Here is a 20,690-nt window from a genome sequence, read left to right on the forward strand (position 1 = left end):
TAACATTAACATTGTCTACACTGTATTTCTGATCAAATATATATATATATATACACCATTTTTTTCCTGTATTATTTTCCTCTAACCCTACCACCGCTCCCCTAATTGGAGTAGACGAATGAAAAACAACACTTAGGTTTCTACTTCCAGCTTATAGATACTATATACATTTTACGGAAACAATCTGTTTTACAATAGTTATATTTTGTTTGTTTTTAGTCCTATTCTTCCTCTACCCTCAACCTCTCCCATCTATTTCTAATGTTTGACATTTGACATATATTTTTAACTATTCTGTTTCACAAATGTTCTGAACCTATATAGGAAGGAATGATTGACAAAGGCATTCAAAAATGGCCCATGTCTTTTGAATGAAATGACAGTCACCAGTGACAACTGTACTGTTTGTGACTTGTGTCTCCTTATCAACACAATGACACATAAAAAAAAAATGGCTTTGTTGTCATTTCCTGGAGGTTAACCAGCTTATCTATGTAGCTCGTGCCCTCTCCTCATCCCTCATTTCCTCTCCACAGAAGAGAAAAACTGTTCTCTTTCTGTCCGTATCAGACCCTTTTTTTATGAAGGCTAATTTTAGTTTAGATTTGACCCTCCTCCAAATCTTATTTCTGGCTCCATGCCTACTGCTGATACCATTTCTCTCCTCCCAAATCCCGCCTTTTTTACAGTAACTGTTTCCCTTTAAAAACCATTGCTCTGGACTAATGAAAAGGCTGTCTATTGTCTCTTTGGTTGATTATGGAGTTTCATGAAGTTGCAAAATTGATGTGTTTAATGGAAATGCCTGTGCTGTAACAGTTATGATTAATGGCCTATCGAATATATTTCATGAAGTACAGTTTTCAGTTGCCTTTGCAGGTACATAAGGATGAAGGATCACTTTCCATAGGCCTTATGTGAAAGAAATTATGAAAATACTTCTGTACCAACAAACCCTATTTATTTACTTTAGTTTATTTCATGTTATACTAGCAGTTTTAGCCCGAGAGGGAATTTGCACTCGATCACGTGTATTCAATGCCATTTTTAAAAATAGTTTTTTCCCATGGCAGTTTCAGAAGCCCACTCTAATGTGTTCCAGATGCTCTCCAGATGTGCTTTCCAGCTCACAGACTTCCCGGGCCATGCCAGAAGCATGTCGCTAGTGCCGAGATGGGGGAAACAGATCTATAGGACTCACTCAAGAGAAGACAAAGGCCTAAAATGGTAACAACAAATACTGATATCTCATCAAATATCCGACAGTAAATCTCTCCTTGTTTTTCTTCCTTCATCCTCTATTTTTGTTCATTGTGATGAGTCAACTTGTTTTCAGTTTCAGTATGCTATAAGTTAATGTTCTGGTGTGACTGACGCAACCACTTTTATCCAGCTGCAAAAGTATAATACCGACATGCTTCACTGGCGGATCACTTAATTTCAGTGTGTTTGTATTTTCATGTCTGTGGTTTCACTTTGTCCTTTATATGACTAATTTAACATTTAGATCACAAGTGTGACCCCCTGGCACCTATTCTAAAAGACACATCCAAAAATGAGAAAAGGGTTAATTTATACAGAATTAACTTATATAGTTTTGTTTTTGTGGACTGAAAGCCAAATACAATGCAGCACTGAATTCACAACAGTAGTACAAAAGTGCCTCCCAATGGATGCATGCAGCATTGCAGAATAGTTGCTGAGTCACTGGAGTATTTTGGACAGGTTCTATTTTATATTTTAAAAAAGAGACACAAAATAGTTGATCTTATATACAATGGCAGTTTACACAAAAGATACAAGTAGTTTGCTCAGTTGACTCATGTTCCGCGAACACTATGCTTCAAAATATTCCCAAACATGCTCATAAAAATAAGAAATATGCTTTTACAGGAAAATAATCACTGAGAAACATGGCCCACATTCAATGTATAAAACCAGTCCTCTGTAATTTCTGGTGGTGTTGTTCTTTCAATGAAATATACAATATCATCAATATAAAATAAAACATATTTTCTATCCAAAGGCCGGGATTCAATGCAAGGCATTGAGTGTGCCGTGTTAAAGCACGGCACACTATAACATACTTTTAAAAGTGATTTAGGCTTGGTCCAACGTGTGCAGTGTTTACCATGTAAATATTGGGGGAAAGTCCTTTTTAAAAGGCACATTGTCAGTTGTATTGTGCACTGCGCTATAACCCACCTTGAATTGAATCCCGGCTACAAAGTATTTTGGTCGATATATACAAAGCATTTTGGCCCCTTGCCAATTTTGGTCCCTTGCCAATCAAGTCCAGAATGCCCTCAAACAAAATGGAAGAGTACAATCTAGGGCTGTATTCAATCGTTATCGCGACAGTATCGCGGAAGGTCCGTGTTAAAATATAAAGGTATACTTCGGGATTTTGGCAATGAAGCCCTTTATCCATTTCCCCAGTCAGATGAACTCAATGTCAGATGAACTCAATGTTAGATGAACTCAATGTTAGAGGTAGTTTTGTGAGCCAATGCTAACTAGGGTTAGGGCAATGGCTGGAAGTCTATGGTATCTACTAGCATGATAGTAGATACTTCCAGTCATTGCACTAACGCTAGTTAGAAATTGAGCTAACGCTAGTTAGCAAACTCTTTCAAACTGCACACAGAGACATAAAAATGGTATCCACGGGTTCATCTGACGCCGGGGAAGTAGATAAAAGACTTCATTGCCAAAATCCCAAAGTATCCCTTTAAAGGTAATTTGCGATGCAGCGTTTACCTTAAATGCAAACGCGGGAACATTGCCTTTACATTTTTGATCGAGCTATAAAGCGGATCTTCCGTGATACTTCAGCGATACGGATTGATTCCAGCCCTTAATGTGGCCTCAGCTGGTTTGTCTGCAAAGGAAGCAGATATGCATCATTTCTATCTGCTCTTGCACTCCAATGCCAGGAACATTTTAATTTCACTTCAAGTTTGTGTTCAAGGGAATGACATTACAGAGCCTTACTTAGATGTACCGCCCGGTCATGGTGTCAGTTAGGATTAATGTTTAGTCCTAAGACCATGTACCTCCTCCTGCATAGGGGAAACATTGTGTTAATATTCAGTTAAATCGAAAGCTTGTGTTTATACTCCAAACACTGTATGTTCAAAACAAGTCATGCTAACCTCTCACTATTACAATAACAGGGGAGGTTAGCATGTCTTGGGGGTATGCTATTTGTGCAATATTTGTGTGATATTTAACAGTCTGCACTTTAACCTCATAGTTATGGTATCATTTCAAATTCAAAGTGCTGGAGTACAGAGCCAAAAGAACAAAAAAGTCACTGTCCCAATACTTTTGGAGCTCACTGTAAATATTCCACATACCTGCAGCGCCACACGTTTGTTTCTCTCGTCTCTCAGTTCCTCTTTCATTTCCTGTATGTCTCGTCTACAAGGAAAGAACAGGAAATATATCAATCGATGCACTAAGAGGTCAAAGAAGAGTTTGAAAATGAAGGAATGGTTTACATTTTTGGCAGGAGAGATGTAGCCTGGTTAACCCATACTGAATTGTTTCAACAATGGTGAGCCCAGCATTCAGTCTTGTTTAACCAGGATAGGTGAGGTCTGACTGGAAGTGTGCAGAGACTTTTTCCTGTCTTTCCAGTTTAGCATTTAGCCTTCAGCACCTTCACTAATTGTTTTTTGGGTGTGCTGTAGATTCTGCCTATTATCAAAATCGTTGAAAATATCTTGGTGGAACAATTGAACAAATGGGTTAATGTCCCAGATTCCTCAAGTTTTTTTCCCCCCTGGTTATCTAGAAGTCTGAAAAAATGGGTAATACTACTTACTCATGTCTGTTTTGCAGCAGCTCCAGAGCCATCTTCAGCTCCCTGACCTCAGCGTGTAAGCTGTCCAGACAAGGCTTCTCCTCCTGGGTTGCCCTGGCCTCCAATACAGCCTTGGGAAGTGCTAGCCTGGATGGTACTGGATTCTTGGTAGGATGCTCAGGCTTGGATGGTGGTGAATGACTTTCTGAAATCTGCAAGGTATCTCTGTTTGATTGTCAAGGATTGACAGGTCCAGAATTCAAGCCCTTTAAATTCTATTCAATCTCAGTAAGCTTATTTAAAGTCAGTTGTTACTTTGTGGCTAATTGATACTTTGAGAGAGATGCATTGCTGTTATGTTAATTTTGTGTTCTATGTACTTGCCAGCAAGGCCTAACATGATGATAGAGTATTCATGTATATGGAATCAAAGTCAATTTTGCAAACCTCCAGCAGTTTAGGCAATTTTTCTGCTTCTGTCTGGTCCCTGCCACTCAGAGCCTAGGGTTAGAACAACAACAATGACCTTAATGACGATTTCATTTTAAGAGTCATTCCTCACATCATGGCCTCACTAACCCTTCATGGCATGCAACTTGTCAAGCCACTTATGAACAGGCCATCTCTCTCTCTGGGCGGGTGAGTTAAGACTTAGTGGGCCAGATGGGCCACGTCATACGAACGAATAGTCTTCAGGGAAACTCTGGAGGAATGTAATCTAACAAGGGCCACTATTCTCCACTGATATGCCCCTATGACTGTGATGACAATGATTCCTCTAGGCAGATATGTACTTGTGGCGTGACATTAGAAAATGACATCAGACTAACCAGAGAATGTATCATCATCTCTATGTTAACCTGGGGTTGTGGGTTCATAATGTCACTACATGATGAGTGTTGGGCCACACTGCCCCCCTGTGGTTTCAGAGGGGATGTGGAGTATAGTGTGCACCTTTGGGCAGATATGGACTGGTAACGTCATGACAATAGACAAATCAGGGATTGTATCATCATCGCTATGATAACCTAAGGGTTGGGGGGGTCTACTGTCATGCGTCATGTGATTAAGCCACATTGTCTCCCTGTGGTTTCAGAGGAAACATAACTGTGTGGTGTCCATGTTAGAACACACATACGACAATGACACTAACTCAAAGTAACTCTGACAGCTTCCATGGATGTGTGACTCTGTTCTAACATGCGATCTGTAGTAAATCAAATCCAATACCATTCTTTTGGTTGCATACACATATTTAGTAAATGTCATTGTGGGTGTAGCGAAATGCTTCTGTTCCTAGTATGTCATATGTACACTGTACAGAGGTGCATTCTGTACCATAATAATATTAATAATAATACAATATGGAATATTGTCGCCATACCTGTGGACTGATGACGAGGGCTGATGGAGGTCGTCTCTGTGGGGGTTTGGCTCTGTTGGCTGTGGGGTGACTCAGTTTCTCAGGGGACACGTCCACTCCGTCAAACTGGTCCGAGTTGCTGTCCTCTGAACTTTTTGGTGAAAGGGGAGGGAGATCGCCATTGGCTCTAATGGGGGAAAATATGTAGGCATTTATTTCAGAGAAATTAAACCTTCATTATTTCAGGCCTACACTGGTTGATTCATAAGGTTAACTAGACCCAAAAATCTGTGATGTAGACAAAGGAAATTGAAAGATATGCTTCATTTTCTACAGTTGAGATTTTCTTTTGATTAAAATTGTTGTGGTTCAGTGTGGAAAAAGTGACATCCTGTTGCATGTTTTTAGAGGCAGGTGGTGATGTACTGCATATTGAAACCTCAGTGAGTTCATGTTTAGCCAAGCATTAAGACTTCCCCTTTCAACATCCACACCCTCACTAGAACAAAAAATACGCAACAGCTTTTAATAAAATATACAAACTTGTTTGACCTTTGCAAGTATAATGATTTAATCCCAAGTGAATTTTACAAATAAGCAAAATGCTTTTAGCCAAGGCCACACTATCATTGCATTGCCTCCAACATGTGACAGTTACTCGGAAAGAACAGTCCGAATGGCTTTTTCTTCGTCAGTTGCCCCTTGGTAAAGACTGCCTTTTTGTTTTCCCAGTCGTGTTTGTGTGCGTGTGTGTTTGTTCAGGAAACAGGAAATGGGCTGCTCTCGTCTGTTTAGGCCCACACTGACTCATCCCAGAGTTTCCAGTGCACCGCTCAAGGTTTGGGAATCTTGGCAATTCAGCATTAAGACATGAAGACTGTGCTATAGTAACCTAGGCACCAACCAAAACTCTCCTTCCTTGCCAGTTTAAAGAGAATCAACAGTTCCTGTCTTGATAGAGATCTTTTGCTTTTCTTATTAGTGGCTTTTGCAATTATATAACTACTAAGGCTTCCATATGAGTGCCCTATTTGTCCATTCCGATCAGTAACAAAATCTGAAAGCAATGCTTCATGAAGCAATCCTTCATTTACAAGTCTCACTATTTACTTTCATACTTGATACTATGGAGTGATATTAGTGTCAACATTGGATTAAGATTGCATTCATGTTGGCAATACTATAGTGTTGGCACTACTCCATACTCTACCTAAATAGTTGGTGTTGACTGAGAAAAAAATGTGGTTTGAGAAACAGACGCCTCACAAGTCCTCAACTGGCAGCTTCATTAAATAGTACCCGCAAAACACCAGTCTCGACGTCAACAGTGAACAGGCGACTCCGGGATGCTGGCCTTCTAGGCAGAGTTCCTCTGTCCAGTGTCTGTGTTCTTTTGTCCATCTTAATCTTTTATTTTTATTGGCCAGTCTGAGATATGGCTTTCTCTTTGCAACTCTGCCTAGAAGGCCAGCCTGTTCACTGATCAATTTGATGTTATTTTAATGGACAAAAAAAAGGTTTTCCTTTCAAAAACAATGACATTTATAAGTGACACAACTTAAAAACAGTAGTGGATATTCTAGAATCACTCACTTGCTACTACCAAACTTCAGAGGCTTGTCCTTCACTGGAGGTGGTTGTGCAGGTCTACTTGGAGCAGGGAGCTTGACTTTGGTTGGGGGGTTGCTTCTCAGGTCTTTACTCTCTGGTTTCTCATCTGTGCGCACATGTGCACACTTAAGCATTGCTAGTAAGCAAACTGTACTCGTACATACTTGTTAACAACACACACACACCTTGGTACAATTGTAAAGCATCATCTCCTCTGTATTTTAAAGTATCATTTAATACAACATCTGGTTAAATGAGACTACAGACACAGTAAAACTGTACTTTAATTGAACGGTATCAACATACTGTATCTTACCTTTTGCTTTTGCAGGGCTGCTCTTCTCCATCGCTGAACCCTCTGCCTTGACTAGAAGACCATAAGAGCACAAAATACACACCATATTATACACGGCCACAGCTATCTAACTTGCTACTGGTGTGTTCTCCTCGCTATGACAACGGTGAGTGTTCAACAGCATCAAGACACAGACCTCCAGGGTTAATAATTCTCAGCAAAAATGTACTTAGCATAATTTCATTAAAATGCAAATGAATATTCATGTAGCGCAGAAACATTGTTCATTTTCTTCCATTTGAGTTTGATTAAATTCCAACCAGTATAGTGGCATGCGAAGCCAAGATTCTGCATGTCATAGGAGCAGGCTAGTTCACAGCCGTGTCCAATAGAATCCTACAGAATCCACCATACTGTAGTTACTGTTCCCAATAATCTCCCTTGAGAAGGCCTTGGCTTGGGGGGTGGAACTAACTTATCACAAAGGAGATCCCTCAAGTGTGAACAGCTAGGTATAATAGACTTATGGGAGTGTCTTTTGACAAAGCACAATATTCTGCCTTTCAATTACCATTAAGAGTTGACCAAGTAATTATAGTGTTTAATAAAAAAAGAAATGATTAACTAGAGTGCAGTTAAGGGAACTGACCACAATACAGTCAAGTCAATAACCACATAAATCTACATTATAGCTTTTAGCACATCTCTCAAGATACAGAGGAAGAACATGATGAGTGTCATGCCAACATGTAAGACAATAAACCACCAAAAGAGACTGGTGATGATGAATTCCACAGACCAAGTACCAATACTAAATGAATGAGAATAGAGCCTACCTTCTCAGTTCAAAGCATATGTAAAACTCCCTGACCAAGCCCTTCCACCAATGTGAAGCACTAGAGTTGTTGCAGAGTTGGCTGCTTGGGCCGCTTGTGAAAAGCCACTGTGACAGACAGCGCTCTCTACGGTCCCCCACCCCCTGGCATCCTCCAAGGCATCTCACCCAGGTCATGTGACCAACTGTGTTACATTCCCCTCTCCATCATGGTGTATGACTTCCTGTGACATAACTGCAACCCCCCAGTGACACTAGACGCCAATGGAGTAGTAGGAGCGATGGGGTGGAGGGATTCAAGTGCAGTTTTGAGTTGGGATGATATTATCTCCAAATGACTGTTAGGCCCTTTAATGTTTGAACTCGAACTCAAAGCAAGATATGACCGTTTGTTATTGTTCAGCAAGAGCCAGTGCCTCTCAACTTCAATCAAAGGGGTCTTGTAGCAATAACAAACTTATTTTGAGTATTTGTGCACAGATTTATTATTAAAATACATTATAAGATTGAAATATTGCACCTTAATGTTGTGTACTCCTTGTATTCAATTAGAAAGGCTTTATTTATTTAAAGCTGGGAAGAAACGTCCAGCCTAACAGCTAACTAACAGTTAACGTCTTACACACAAGTTGTAACGTCAGCAGAAGTGTGTGTTTGGAACAAGATCTGGTGCACTTAGATAAAACCTGCCTGTGAACCACATCCTGCAATGTGTGCTACTGACAGTCTCAAGATTGGACTCCCACATCCTCTTTTACTGTTTAAGGCAAAACATGTGTTACATGCTGTCTATCCCTCCCCACTGGGAACAAACTGGTTGAATCAACTTTGTTTGAATGTAATTTGTCAGCGTATTGTTACATGGAAACGACACTGGATTTGAAAGAAGTAATCCACGTCAACTCTTGGTTTGAGGGTGAAATTACAACCACAGGATTATGTCATCACCAAATTTCAACATCAAATATGTCGCACTTGTTTCTTTAAAACAATGTCAGATCATTAGGCTAGGCAGCACCTCCTACTGGATAACTTATTTATAGCTCCCCTTTGGTCTCCCATCCAGGGTTTAAACCAAGCCCTGCTTACAGTACCAGACAAAAGTTTGAACACTCCTAATCATTCAAAGGTTTTTCTTTAGTTGAACTATTTTCCACATTGTAGAATAATAGTGAAGACATCAAAACTATGAAATAACACATATGGAGTCATGTTTTAGATTCTTCAAAGTAGCCACCCTTTGCCTTGATGACAGCTTTGCACACTCTTGGCATTCTTTCAACCAGCTTCATAAGGAATGATTTCCCAACAGTCTTAAAGGAGTTCCCACATATGTTGGCTGCTTTTCCTTCACTCTGCGGTCCAACTCATCCCAAACCATCTCAATTGGGTTGAGGTCGGATGATTGTGGAGGCCATGTCATCTGATACAGCACTCCATCACTCTCCTTCTTGGTCAAATAGCCCTTACACAGCCTGGAGGTGTGTTTTGGGTCATTGTTCTGTTGAAAAACAAATGATAGTCCCACTAAGCGCAAACCAGATGGGATGGCTTATCGCTGCAGAATGCTATGGTAGCCATGCTGGTTAAGTGTGCCTTGAATTCTAAATAAATCACAGACAGTGTCACCAGCAAAGCACCCCCACAACATCACACCTCCTCCTCCATGCTTCATGGTGGGAACCACACATGCGGAGATCATCCATTCACTTACTCTGCATCTCACAAAGACATGCAAATTTGGAATCAGACTAAAGGACAGTTTTCCACCTGTCTAATGTCCATTGCTCGTGTTTCTTGGCCTAAGCAAGTATCTTCTTCTTATTGGTGTCCTTTAGTAGTGGATTCTTTTCAGCAATTTGACCATGAAGGCCTGATTCACGCATTCTCCTCTGAACAGTTGATGTTGAGATGTGTCTGTTACTTGAACTCTGTGAAGCATTTATTTGGGCTGCAATCTTAGGCTGGTAACTGTAATGAACTTATCCTTTGTAGCAGAGGCAACTCTGGTTCTTCCTTTCCTGTGGCGGTCCTCATGAGAACCAGTTTCATCATTGCGCTTGATGGTAGAAACGTTCAAAGTTCTTGCCACTTTCCGTATTGACTGACCTTCATGTCTTAAAGTAATGAAGGACTGTCATTTATTTTTGCTTATTTGAGCTGTTCTTGCCATAATATGGACTTGGTCTTTTACCGAATAGGGATATCTTCTGTATTTCACCCCTACCTTGTCACAACAAAACTGACTGGCTGAAACGCATTAAGGAAAGAAATTCCACAAATTAACTTTTAACAAGGCACACCTGTTAATTTAAATGCATTCCATGTGACTACTTCATGAAGCTAGTTGAGCCAATGCCAAGAGTGTGCAAAGCTGTCATCATAGCAAAGTGTGGCTTCTTTGAAGAATCTCAAATATATAAAATATATTTTAATTTAACACTTTTTGGGTTACTACATGATTCCATATGTGTTCATAGTTTTGATGTCTTCATTATTATTCTACAATGCAGTGGTGGAAAAAGTACTAAATTGTAATACTTGAGTAGAAGTTAAGGTGAAAGTCACCCAGTAAAATACTAGAGTAAAAGTATTTGGTTTAAAATATACGTAAGTATCAAAAGTAAATTGAATTTCTAAAATATATTTAAGTATCAATAGTAAAAGTATAAATCATTTCAAATTCCTTATACTAAGCAAAGCAAACGGCACAGTTTTCTTTTTTTTTCTTTTTTTTTTTCTCCAACACTCAGACCTAATTTACAAATGAAGCATTTGTGTTTAGTGAGTCCGCCAGATCAGAGGCAGTAAGAATGACCAGGGATGTTCTCTTGATAAGTGTGTGAATTGGACCACTTTCCTGTCAAAATGTAACGAGTACTTTTCGGTGTCAGGGAAAATGTATGGAGTAAAAAGTACATTATTTCTTTAGGAATGTAGTGGTAAAAGTAGCCAACAAACCTCTTAAGTAGTACTTTAAAGTATTTTTACTTACGTACTTTACACTACTGTTACAATGTAGAAAATAGTCAAAATAAAGAAAAACCCTGGAATGAGTTGGTGTGTCCAAAGTTTTGACTGGTACTGTAGCTATGTAATTCATCACTATTACCAATGTGCTATCGTGAGAACGATGGTTGAGTGTGCTCCACTTTGAAAATAAATAGATTCGCTGTTGCTATCAAAGTCATTCCAAAGGGTAGGTTTAACAGAACAAATGAAATGTGACCATACTTTACCACTCATTTAACATCAATGATGCTATTTAGGTCTATAGCATTTGCAAAGTCATCACCAGCTATTGTTGTTTACAATAGGCCTAGGGTTTCAACCTCTGGTTGATTTCAAATGTAATGTAATATTGAATTGTGTTTCGTTGTCAACACAACCAAATATTAACATTTGAAGGAGAGTTTTTGCTTTGCTTCCATCTCTGCGACTGACTCAATATGACTTTAATTCCAGTTTGTCTGATATGTTGGATTCGCGACTCCATCTCAACCAAAAATCTAAGTTAAAGAATAGGATTAAATCAAATCAAACTTCATTTAGTGCATTTTAAAGTTTTATTTCATTTTATTTAGTCCTATTTTTAAATGTAGATGTTTGGTTGAGAAAGAGACGTGAAGATAACATATCAAAATATTAATTTGTAGACAAACTGCAATTAAAGTCAGAAGTCAGTTGCACAGATGGAACTATCCAGGAGTTGACAACCAAACACAATATCATTTTTGAACTATAATAAATGAACTTGTCGACACGTTAACAAATTCTATGTTGGATTCACATCTCCACTTAAAAAATAAAAGTTAAAGAATGCGATTTAAGCCAGTGGCTCAGATGGAACTATCCAAGAGGTAGATGCATCTCTTTTAAATGTTAATGTTTGGTTGCGTTGTCAACCAAGCACAATTCAATATAACTTTTTTAGTACAGTAAAAGTTAAGTCTATCTTACAAACGAATGTAACATTCATCCTGAAAATGATTAACACATCCATGGCCACTGTGAGGTTACTGTAACTATACATTTCTTCTTATGTAATCATATGTTCAAGATAGCATGCATAGGTTGTCGCAGGTCTGTGGAGAGCTTCACAATTGCTATAATCATCTGTTCAGAATCTTGAATGCCATTGATAACTTATTATCCACATTGAAATGATGTGGTGTGCCCAGTGGGTCTATTCCTTCATTGAACAACATACAGTCATCAAAACGTTGAGACTAAATATACCACCTATTAAAATGCTAGCACTTTAGACTTTATCAGGTCAAGAGAGGTCAAATTGAAACATTTGAACAGCTTTGAAACTTCCACAATGAACAATCATTTATGCATAGCTATAGATAATTGAGAGGCAAAAAAAACTAGTATCTGAAATAGGGATGATTGGGAGCTTCCATTTATATCATACAAACCACATTTTAGATTGTCAAAGTATCTAATATAGGTGTGGTTGTGTGAATTTGACGCCAAAATAGCTGAGTATTCTGGGGCTTTCCTGCGTTTATATTGGTCTGGACTGAAGAAATGTGAGTGTGTCTGTGGTCTGGTTTGCTAATAAAAACCTCAGTGTGGTTCGGTTACAGACAGCCGACAGACAAACAGGCAGAGTGGATGTTAGCACAAGGCCATTATGAATCATCATCCAAGATTCAAGTGTTGATGTCACAACTTTTTTGGAGAGAATAATATGATCGTCTCTGTGAAATAGCAAAGATCCTGATGTGGTTTCAGTCTTTGCAGGGTTTTCTGTAGGTCTTTATAGGTGTTAAGGTTCTGGATGTTTTGGTTGAGTAGAGAGGAGGTGAGGTGTCTCCCTGTGTCATTGTCACTCAATTTTAAAAGCTACTGTAATTTGACCGGTAGGGTCACCATACTCCCTCAACCTGAGTATAGTATTAAATGTTTTGTAACATGCCTATGTTAATGTCTGTTTTCCATCTACAAGAACAGTATCTGTAAAATACAAAGACCTTGATTTTGAAATATTCAGGAAGCCATTTGGACCACACAAAAGCATCTCATTTTCAGCTGCTAAAACAACAACCTCACACACCCTAAAAACATGAACACCGTGCCAGACTGAACACCACCGCAGACGAAAACAGTAGCAACCGTAGCCATTTCGTTGTGAGAATTCTCTAATTCAGCGCCCATTTGCATCTCTAAATCATATTGGTGTGTCACAGATTGGTGTCACCATAAAATTAGGAATTAAAATACTAATACTAATTATAATAGTAATTCATTGGGAACTCTATGGTATGTTTTGTTGCACCAGCTATTCTGTTTCACCTCATAAGCTCCATCGTCAGCATCTAAATCACAAGACATTCTGTACTGTCATATTGGTATCATGGACTAACTGATGTACAGTATATCCTGTTGCACTGGTCTCTCTGTTAATACAGGAAGTTGCTATCTTTACCTGAGCGTCTTTCCGTGCCACGGCGTGCAGGTGGTTGGCTGGTGCTCCCAGACTGGAGGAAAAGGGACGGAAATCACAACAGGTTGGCTCAGTCTCTCTCTACTGCCTATTTGCAGAAACACACACCCACTGATTAGAGCACCCAGTGATGCGAGCGGCCATTCGTATTGTCTTGTTTATTTTTATTTTTTAAATGATATAAAATGAATACAATTAAAATTAAACTAACACACTCTTTCCACAGACAGACATTTTTGTCAGTGACTCCTAAACTGCAAACGTTGAAGAGATCTTTGAGTCAGAAACCTTTTATAAGTTAGCTATATAAGAAAGACCTGACTGGAAATTTATTTTTATGTCAGCCAACTGTAGATGAAGGGCTTTGTTTTTATTGACCTGTTGCGGTCTAATAAATAGCTCATGTTCATTACTGATGGGTGTCATGGCTGCTTAGGTCAGTGTAATGTAATGGCTAAACCCCCATGGAATGTGTGGGGGGAAATTCCCATTCACAGGGCTACAGCAGGACTATTGCTGGGAACATTTCCCTCATTCCTTGCTACAACTCACTTGGAGACCGTCTGTCGTCGGTATCACCATGACGAAGTTGTCGGGGAAAAAACCTCTGCGTCCGTTCATCTCTCCCTCCCACCAGCCCTCGTCCTCTGTTTCCTTCAGAAGAAGAGATTGTGTAAAGAGCAACTCAAAAAACTACACATAGTTCAAAAAACGACAATGTCCATGCGGACCATGTTCATTGCCCACAGTGGACACTATTATTTGATCTTCAAAGTTATCATAAACCTCCCTTTTCCACTTATATTTTGGCAGTGTGGGAAAAAGTACTCAATTATCATACTTGAGTAAAAGTAAAGATTCCTTAATAGAAAATTTCTCAAGAAAAAGTCAAGGTCACCCAGGAAAATACTACTTCAGTAAAAGTATCTGGTTTTGAATATACTTAAGTACAGTGGTGGGAAAAGTATTCAATTGTCATATTTGAGTAAAAGTAAAAAGTAAAAGTTCATGCTAGACATCAAAGTCCTTATTTTATGCAAACCAGACGGCACGATTCTCTCTTTGATATATACAGTATAAGTCAAAAGTTTGGACACACCTACTCATTCAAGGGTTTTTCTTTATTTTTACAGTTTTCTATATTGTAGAATAATAGTGAAGACATCAAAACTATGAAATAACACATATGGAATCATTTTGGAACCAAAAAAGTGTAATGACGGACTGTCGTTTCTCTTTGCTTATTTGAGCTGTTCTTGCCATAACATGGAGGCGTTTTTCTGTATACCACCCCTACCTTGACACAACTGATTGGCTCAAACGTATTAAGAAGGAAAGATATTCCACAAATTAACTTTTAACAAGGCAGACCTGTGAATTGAAATTCATTCCAGGTGACTACCTCATGAAGCTGATTGAGAGCATGCCAAGAGTGTGCAGAGCTGTTATCAAGGCAGAGGGTGGCTACAAAATATATTTTAATTTGTTTAACACTTTTTTGGTTACTACATGATTCAATATGTGTTATTTCATAGTTTTGATGTCTTCACTATTATTCTACAATGTAGAACATTGTAAAAATAAAGAAAAACCCTTGAATGAGTAGGTGTGTATATATATTGGAGTAAAGTACAGAAACTACTTAAGTAATACTTTAAAGTATTTTTACTTAATGTAGTTACTTTACACCACTGTAATTTGGAATATAATTTATACCATCAGATTTCTGGATGTTTTCCCTACTTATGTAATTGTGCATGCTTTGTCGTCAAGTGGCACATATTTTCACGGAATTGCTCACAAGTCACTTAACAGGTTTGTCTGGTTGAAGAGGAGAAAAAATATTTATGAAATTGTATAACCAGGTAAATTCTAGTCCAAAACTGGAGCAAAATATTCTTGATTTTGGTCCCTAAAGTCATACAGGTATATTGTATTGGGGAACATGGATGACAGCATTCGTACAAACCTTGGTGATGATTGTAACAATGTCTCCCTTCTTTAGATTTAACTCATCCTCGGTCAAGGCTGGATAGTCGAACATGACTTGACAACATTCTTTCACTGAGTAGACATAAAAGAGAGAAGGGAGTGTTATAAAGAGAACCTAAGCAATGCATGGCTGGAATAGGTTGGTTGTGAGATCATGTTGAACAGACGCTGACAGTAATTTATCACAATACCTCATCATGACCAGTGGTGGAAAAGTACCCAATTGTCATACTTGAGTAAAAGTATCGATACCTTAATCGAAAGTTACTCAAGTTAGTCACCTAGTAAAATATTACTTGAGTAAAAGTCTAAAAGTATTTGGTTCTAAATATACTTAAGTATCAAAAGTACAATTATAAATCATTTCAAATTCCTTATATAAAGCAAACTAGATGGCACCGTTGTCTTGTTTTTAAAATGTAAAGATAGCCAGGGGTACACTCCAAAATACATCATTTACAAACAATGCATTTGTGTTTAGTGAGTGCCAGATCAGAGGCTGTAGGGATGACCACTTGTTCTCTTGATAAGTGCGTGAATTGGACCATTTTCCTGTCCTGCTAAGCACTCAACATGTAATGAGTACTTTTGGGTGTCAGGGAAAATGTATGGAGTAAAAAGTACATTATTTTCTTTAGGAATGTAGTAAAGTAAAAATAGTCAAAAATATAAATAGTAAAGATACCCCCAAAAAACGACTTAAGTAGTACTTTAAAGTATTTTTACTGAAGTGCTTTACACCACTGATCATGACTAGCCAATCGACAAGGAAGAATATCAGTCCATACTTCCATATCTTTTTCTGTGAAGGGTGTGAACTGTGAAGCTTTGAGATTAACCTGTTTGAACCATTGACTTCATTAAACTGTGACATCAAGCCAGGGTTAACGTCAACGTTTCTGTGGGCCCACACCCACATAGCCTATTGGGTAAACTGCGGGAATTACTGACTGTCACATGCCAATGATGTGGCTGTCTATTCTTTGTGGACACCTGCCTAAGTGGTAGTTTGGTCCAAAAATAGAACACTTGTCACAAGCAGAGGTCTCACTGTTGTTGTAGTACATCAGAACATATATTCAGCCGAGACATTGCTTTGCAGTTTCATTCAATGTATCAAAAAGTCTCTCCCACAAGGAGGATGAATTTGATGATGGGTACAAGGATGGACCTTTTATTTTGCAATTTAAAATGTATTTCACTCATTTATACGACATACATAAAGTAGGAATAAGAACTATAGAAACTTACAATTTTTTGTTTTGTTCCTAACACTCGTCCTCTGAGGTAGCTTTGTCTTAACAAAAAAACAAATGTATTAAAATTCATCAATGGCATCTCACACCTACGTGTTCAGGAGAAAAACATCCCATGTGTATTGTATTTTGATTTTATCTTGCGTTCCATACCTCTTTACTAAACATTGTATCTGAGAGTTTGCGTCTTGTTTTGCCCTCGTTATGCTTGACATCTGAAAAAGATTGAGGAGGAAGTTCTATAAGGATATATTGATTCAAGTCCACTCTCAGAACATGTACAGTAACTCTGCAGTCCAAAAGAAAAAAGGCCATTTGAAAATCCAACCTTTTGGAGAGACAAATATCTCTTTGGCGAAGTTTGATGGAAACGCTCCCACTTTACCACTTTTCATTCCCATCCACCACCCATCTTCAATCTGTCCGGTGTTAAAAGAGAGAAGTAAAAAGAAAGAGAAACAGAAATATAAGAAAAGCACCGTATAACAGAGTTTCACCAATCATCCACGTGCATAATTTGATCACCCTGTAGCAGGAGAACTTTCCTGCAATGCAGGAAATGTAAAACTCAGTGTATTTCAGGTTTAAAAAGGTTTCTAAAGTTTAATTTATTGTGAAATATCCATGAATCATAATCCACATCAGTGGAGGCTACATGAGGGGAGGACGGCTCATAATAATGTCTGGAACGGCGAAACCATTACCACGAGCCCGTGCTCCTCAATTAATAAGGTGCCACCAACGTCCTGTGATCCACGTAATAACTATAATTTCCTGTTACTGCTGCAGGATTATTTTCCTGCTGTAGCAAACTGGCTCAAATGAAGAGCCTACATCTGTACACACCTCAAAGTAAAGCTGTAATGTGTGCGAGAAACGTGATTTCTCAGGATAATCTTGGGGAAATATCACAATGAATATGCATTGCTGGAAATGTCTGTGTGACTATTTGTTTTTCTGAGCTTTTGGAGGGGTGACATTTTAGTATCATATCATTTTAGTATCATATATCTACTCAAACAAGATAAATGATTTGTGGTTGATCCCTCATGAATTTGCCATTAGAGATATGATGCAAAGAAAGTAAATATGATATGACACTCCAATAAGGAAGTAAAAACATAAACATATCCTTCTAAATAGAGCAGCCAATGTTCTCTCCAACAACCTACAACACATTTACACTGATACTCTATAGCAGGGGTCTCAAAATCATTTGGGTCTAGGGCCTCGTTAAATTGTCTCGTGGGATATTTGTTTGATTCCTTTTCTAGTATGTTGGCAAGTGTCTTCCCATCTATTGATAATCTAGTGTCAGTAATGATAAAAGCAGCGCTTTACCTCTCTGAGGATCTCAATGGTCTCCCCGACAACCAGCTCCAGCTCGTCCTCATTCAAGGGAGTGTAGGCAAAGGCCACCTCACACTTCCTTGTTTGTTTAATCATCATTGCTGCATGAACAAAGCATTGTACCAGCCACAAAATTTGTCAAAACCTTTCTTATTATTGTAAAAAATAATAGTTCAAACTAATGATGAATAGAAATTCAGTAGAGAAATGTAGAAGTAAACAAATACAGAAGTCTCAATGTGATAACTTATAGACTCCAGACTCAAAGCATGACTAGAAGAATTGAAGCTTCTTCGTGTTGTAACTAATTGAATCCCTCAAAGGGACTGTACCATAACAGTTGACCCTGTGTGGCTTTTATCTGTTCCTTCTTTGTACATTATAATTATGCTGTATATCTACACAGGGCCTTTAATGACTTGTTTCAGCCTGTCTTGCTGACAAAGTGTGTGTATCTCGATGGGCACAAACCAAAACACTTCCATATTTCAGTACAATACAGGGTTCATGTTTGATAGACTGGGGAAACAACATATCTGGATACAGTTTTTGTTACGGATCAAGTTATGGGAAACACAATAAGCAGAGTGTCACGGCGGTGGACGTTTAAAGACATTGGAGAGTGACTTACATTTCCGTAGGCTTCTTGGTTCCCTCTTGCTGTCACCTATCAAAAACACTGGCACCTCCTGTGTGGGAAATAAAAGATATAAACACATACAAGGAAAAAGCTAACGAGTCAAGTAATACAGTATACAATGGGTAGTTCATGAAAATGCACATACAGTAGGCTGATCAGAGTTGTGGTCAAATTGATTTCAAATCAGTCAAGGAAGGAAGTAAACTGAAACAATGGAATTTCAGTTCCTTGACAGAATATCATTTCATCTGACTTCCTTCGTCGACTGAATTGAGATGGTATTCATCCTAATCCTGGGACTGAAGGCGTGAAGGCAAACTCTTGATGGACATACCGTACCTTGACGAAGTTAGAGGGGAAGATGCCCCTCTTGCCCCTCAGTTCCCCCTCCAGCCAGCCCTCCTCGCTGGCATTGGTGACACTCGTCACTACGTCTCCCACCTGCACCGTCATCTCATCTCCCATTGTGCCCTCAAAGGCGATCAGCACCAGCACCTCTGAGACACACAAATAGGGGAGGAGGGGGAAGAGAATATGATGTTGCAAGTTTCATTCTCTTTTCAAACAGACCTAAAAATATTGCTTGAGGAACTGCAGTTATTTAGGGTCATTTAACAAATGTGGCCCAACGTCTAGAAGGTTAACACCATAGTCTGGTAACTCAAAGACATAGGGAGGGAAGAGAGATTACGGGGACCCTTTTCACACTATTGTGCTGATCCAAACCGTGTGCTGGCATAGATATTGCCTATCACATTGTTCTCTCTAGCATGGTTTTGGCAACTATAGTGGGTATATAACCAGCTTGTTTGACTCAGCTTGGCTGCATAGTGTGAGAAGGGTAATGGTATTGCACGTTTATTTGAACTCATTAGACAGGTAGTGCCCCAACGTCTAGAAAGGCAATGCTTGTTTCAACAGGATATGTGGTATGTTCCATGCAAGGCGGGGAGGAGAGGAGTAGAGTTGCAATGGACAACAATGTGACGTCAAGATTATTGTGTTTGGAACGTACAGTAAATCATAGGCGAGAAACACGTTTGTTTTTTCCTGACTAAACACCAAGGCCTTTGTAAACCAAATCAGTCTCCTGTAGCATATTTGTGCTTAAACAACACGTATGTAAAGCAAGGTTACAGTACAGTACCGGGGCAGCAAAATGGATACCAAAACATTACAGTTTGGAATTTGCCCTGGGATAGTGACAAGGTTTCTGTTCAAGTAGTTTTTTGGCGAGGAATATATATTTTTTTCTTCAGTACCACACACACCCATTGCCTACAACCAACCTGTAAGTAAGAAAATAATAAAAAATGTACCTTACCCACTGCTAGTACTAGTGCTAACCTGTTTACCTGTCTTTAGGCATTTATGTCAATGTTAGCTATGAAGCAACCCTGCAACACCAAATACAAAAGTATAGTGGACACCCAGATATCTACTACCACTTTGTTTTCTGGATAATAAAGCAGCAAGATCATTATCTCTGTTGTCTGTTTTCTGACAAAGAGGGTGTATAATCTAGAAACATGAACAGGCCTACATATCTGGTATACTAAAATCACCTCCACTCGCAACTATTATTTGGGAATACAAACTATAGTTCTTGTCAATTGCCCTGAATATAACTGATTGATTGACAGACATTGTAAACATTCCCCAAACCCTTCTAGACACTGCTGAATGGACAACAGTTACAATGCACTTACTTACCCATGACTTCTTACAAAGCTTTACTCTCTCTTCTAGACTGTTATGTAAATCCTCTTCAGAGGACAGACAGACACCTCATGCTACAGAAGGAGAACTGAAAGAAAGTATTGCCCAAGGAGCAAAGCTATATATGGCTAGCCAGGGCCCTCCTTCCCTCTAGTCAATCATTAACATCTACTTCGGCTAGTCATGACAAGCCACCAGCCAGGAGGAGGACACCAGCCAGGAGAGAGAGCAAGTGAGAGAGTAAGAGGAGAGAGAGATAGAACAGGTGGGACAGGTTTCTTTTTGGAGAGAGACGATAGGCAAGGGTGAAAAAAGAACATGACCACATTTTCAGCTGCACAAGTAACTGTCATACATTGTATGGGA

The 20,690-nt window shown here is 38.9% G+C and overlaps 1 protein-coding gene across 3 annotated transcripts; it reads right to left on the minus strand.

Moving 5' to 3' along the window:
* Positions 1-944: 944 nt before the first annotated feature.
* LOC120048321 (SH3 domain-containing kinase-binding protein 1-like) lies at positions 945-20,423 on the minus strand. 3 transcript variants are annotated; one of them, XM_038994201.1, is made up of 18 exons: positions 20,319-20,423; positions 18,945-19,102; positions 18,597-18,654; positions 17,957-18,066; positions 16,944-17,034; positions 16,769-16,830; positions 16,611-16,656; positions 15,337-15,431; positions 13,920-14,021; positions 13,350-13,401; positions 7,099-7,149; positions 6,765-6,888; positions 5,193-5,358; positions 4,256-4,309; positions 3,830-4,020; positions 3,360-3,423; positions 2,995-3,062; positions 945-2,881 (listed from the first exon to the last, which is right to left on the minus strand). In XM_038994201.1, the coding sequence occupies exons 1-17, from the start codon at positions 20,320-20,322 to the stop codon at positions 3,030-3,032; spliced, it is 1,461 nt and encodes a 486-aa protein (XP_038850129.1). In that variant the 5' UTR covers positions 20,323-20,423; the 3' UTR covers positions 945-2,881; positions 2,995-3,029. The 3 variants fall into 3 exon arrangements, with proteins under 3 accessions (XP_038850129.1, XP_038850128.1, XP_038850130.1); XM_038994200.1 differs by having other exon boundaries at positions 945-3,062; XM_038994202.1 differs by lacking the exon at positions 4,256-4,309 and having other exon boundaries at positions 945-3,062.
* Between the last annotated feature and the right edge of the window lie 267 nt (positions 20,424-20,690).

Source organism: Salvelinus namaycush, chromosome 5 (genome assembly GCF_016432855.1).
Source record: "Salvelinus namaycush isolate Seneca chromosome 5, SaNama_1.0, whole genome shotgun sequence".
NCBI lineage: Eukaryota > Metazoa > Chordata > Actinopteri > Salmoniformes > Salmonidae > Salvelinus > Salvelinus namaycush.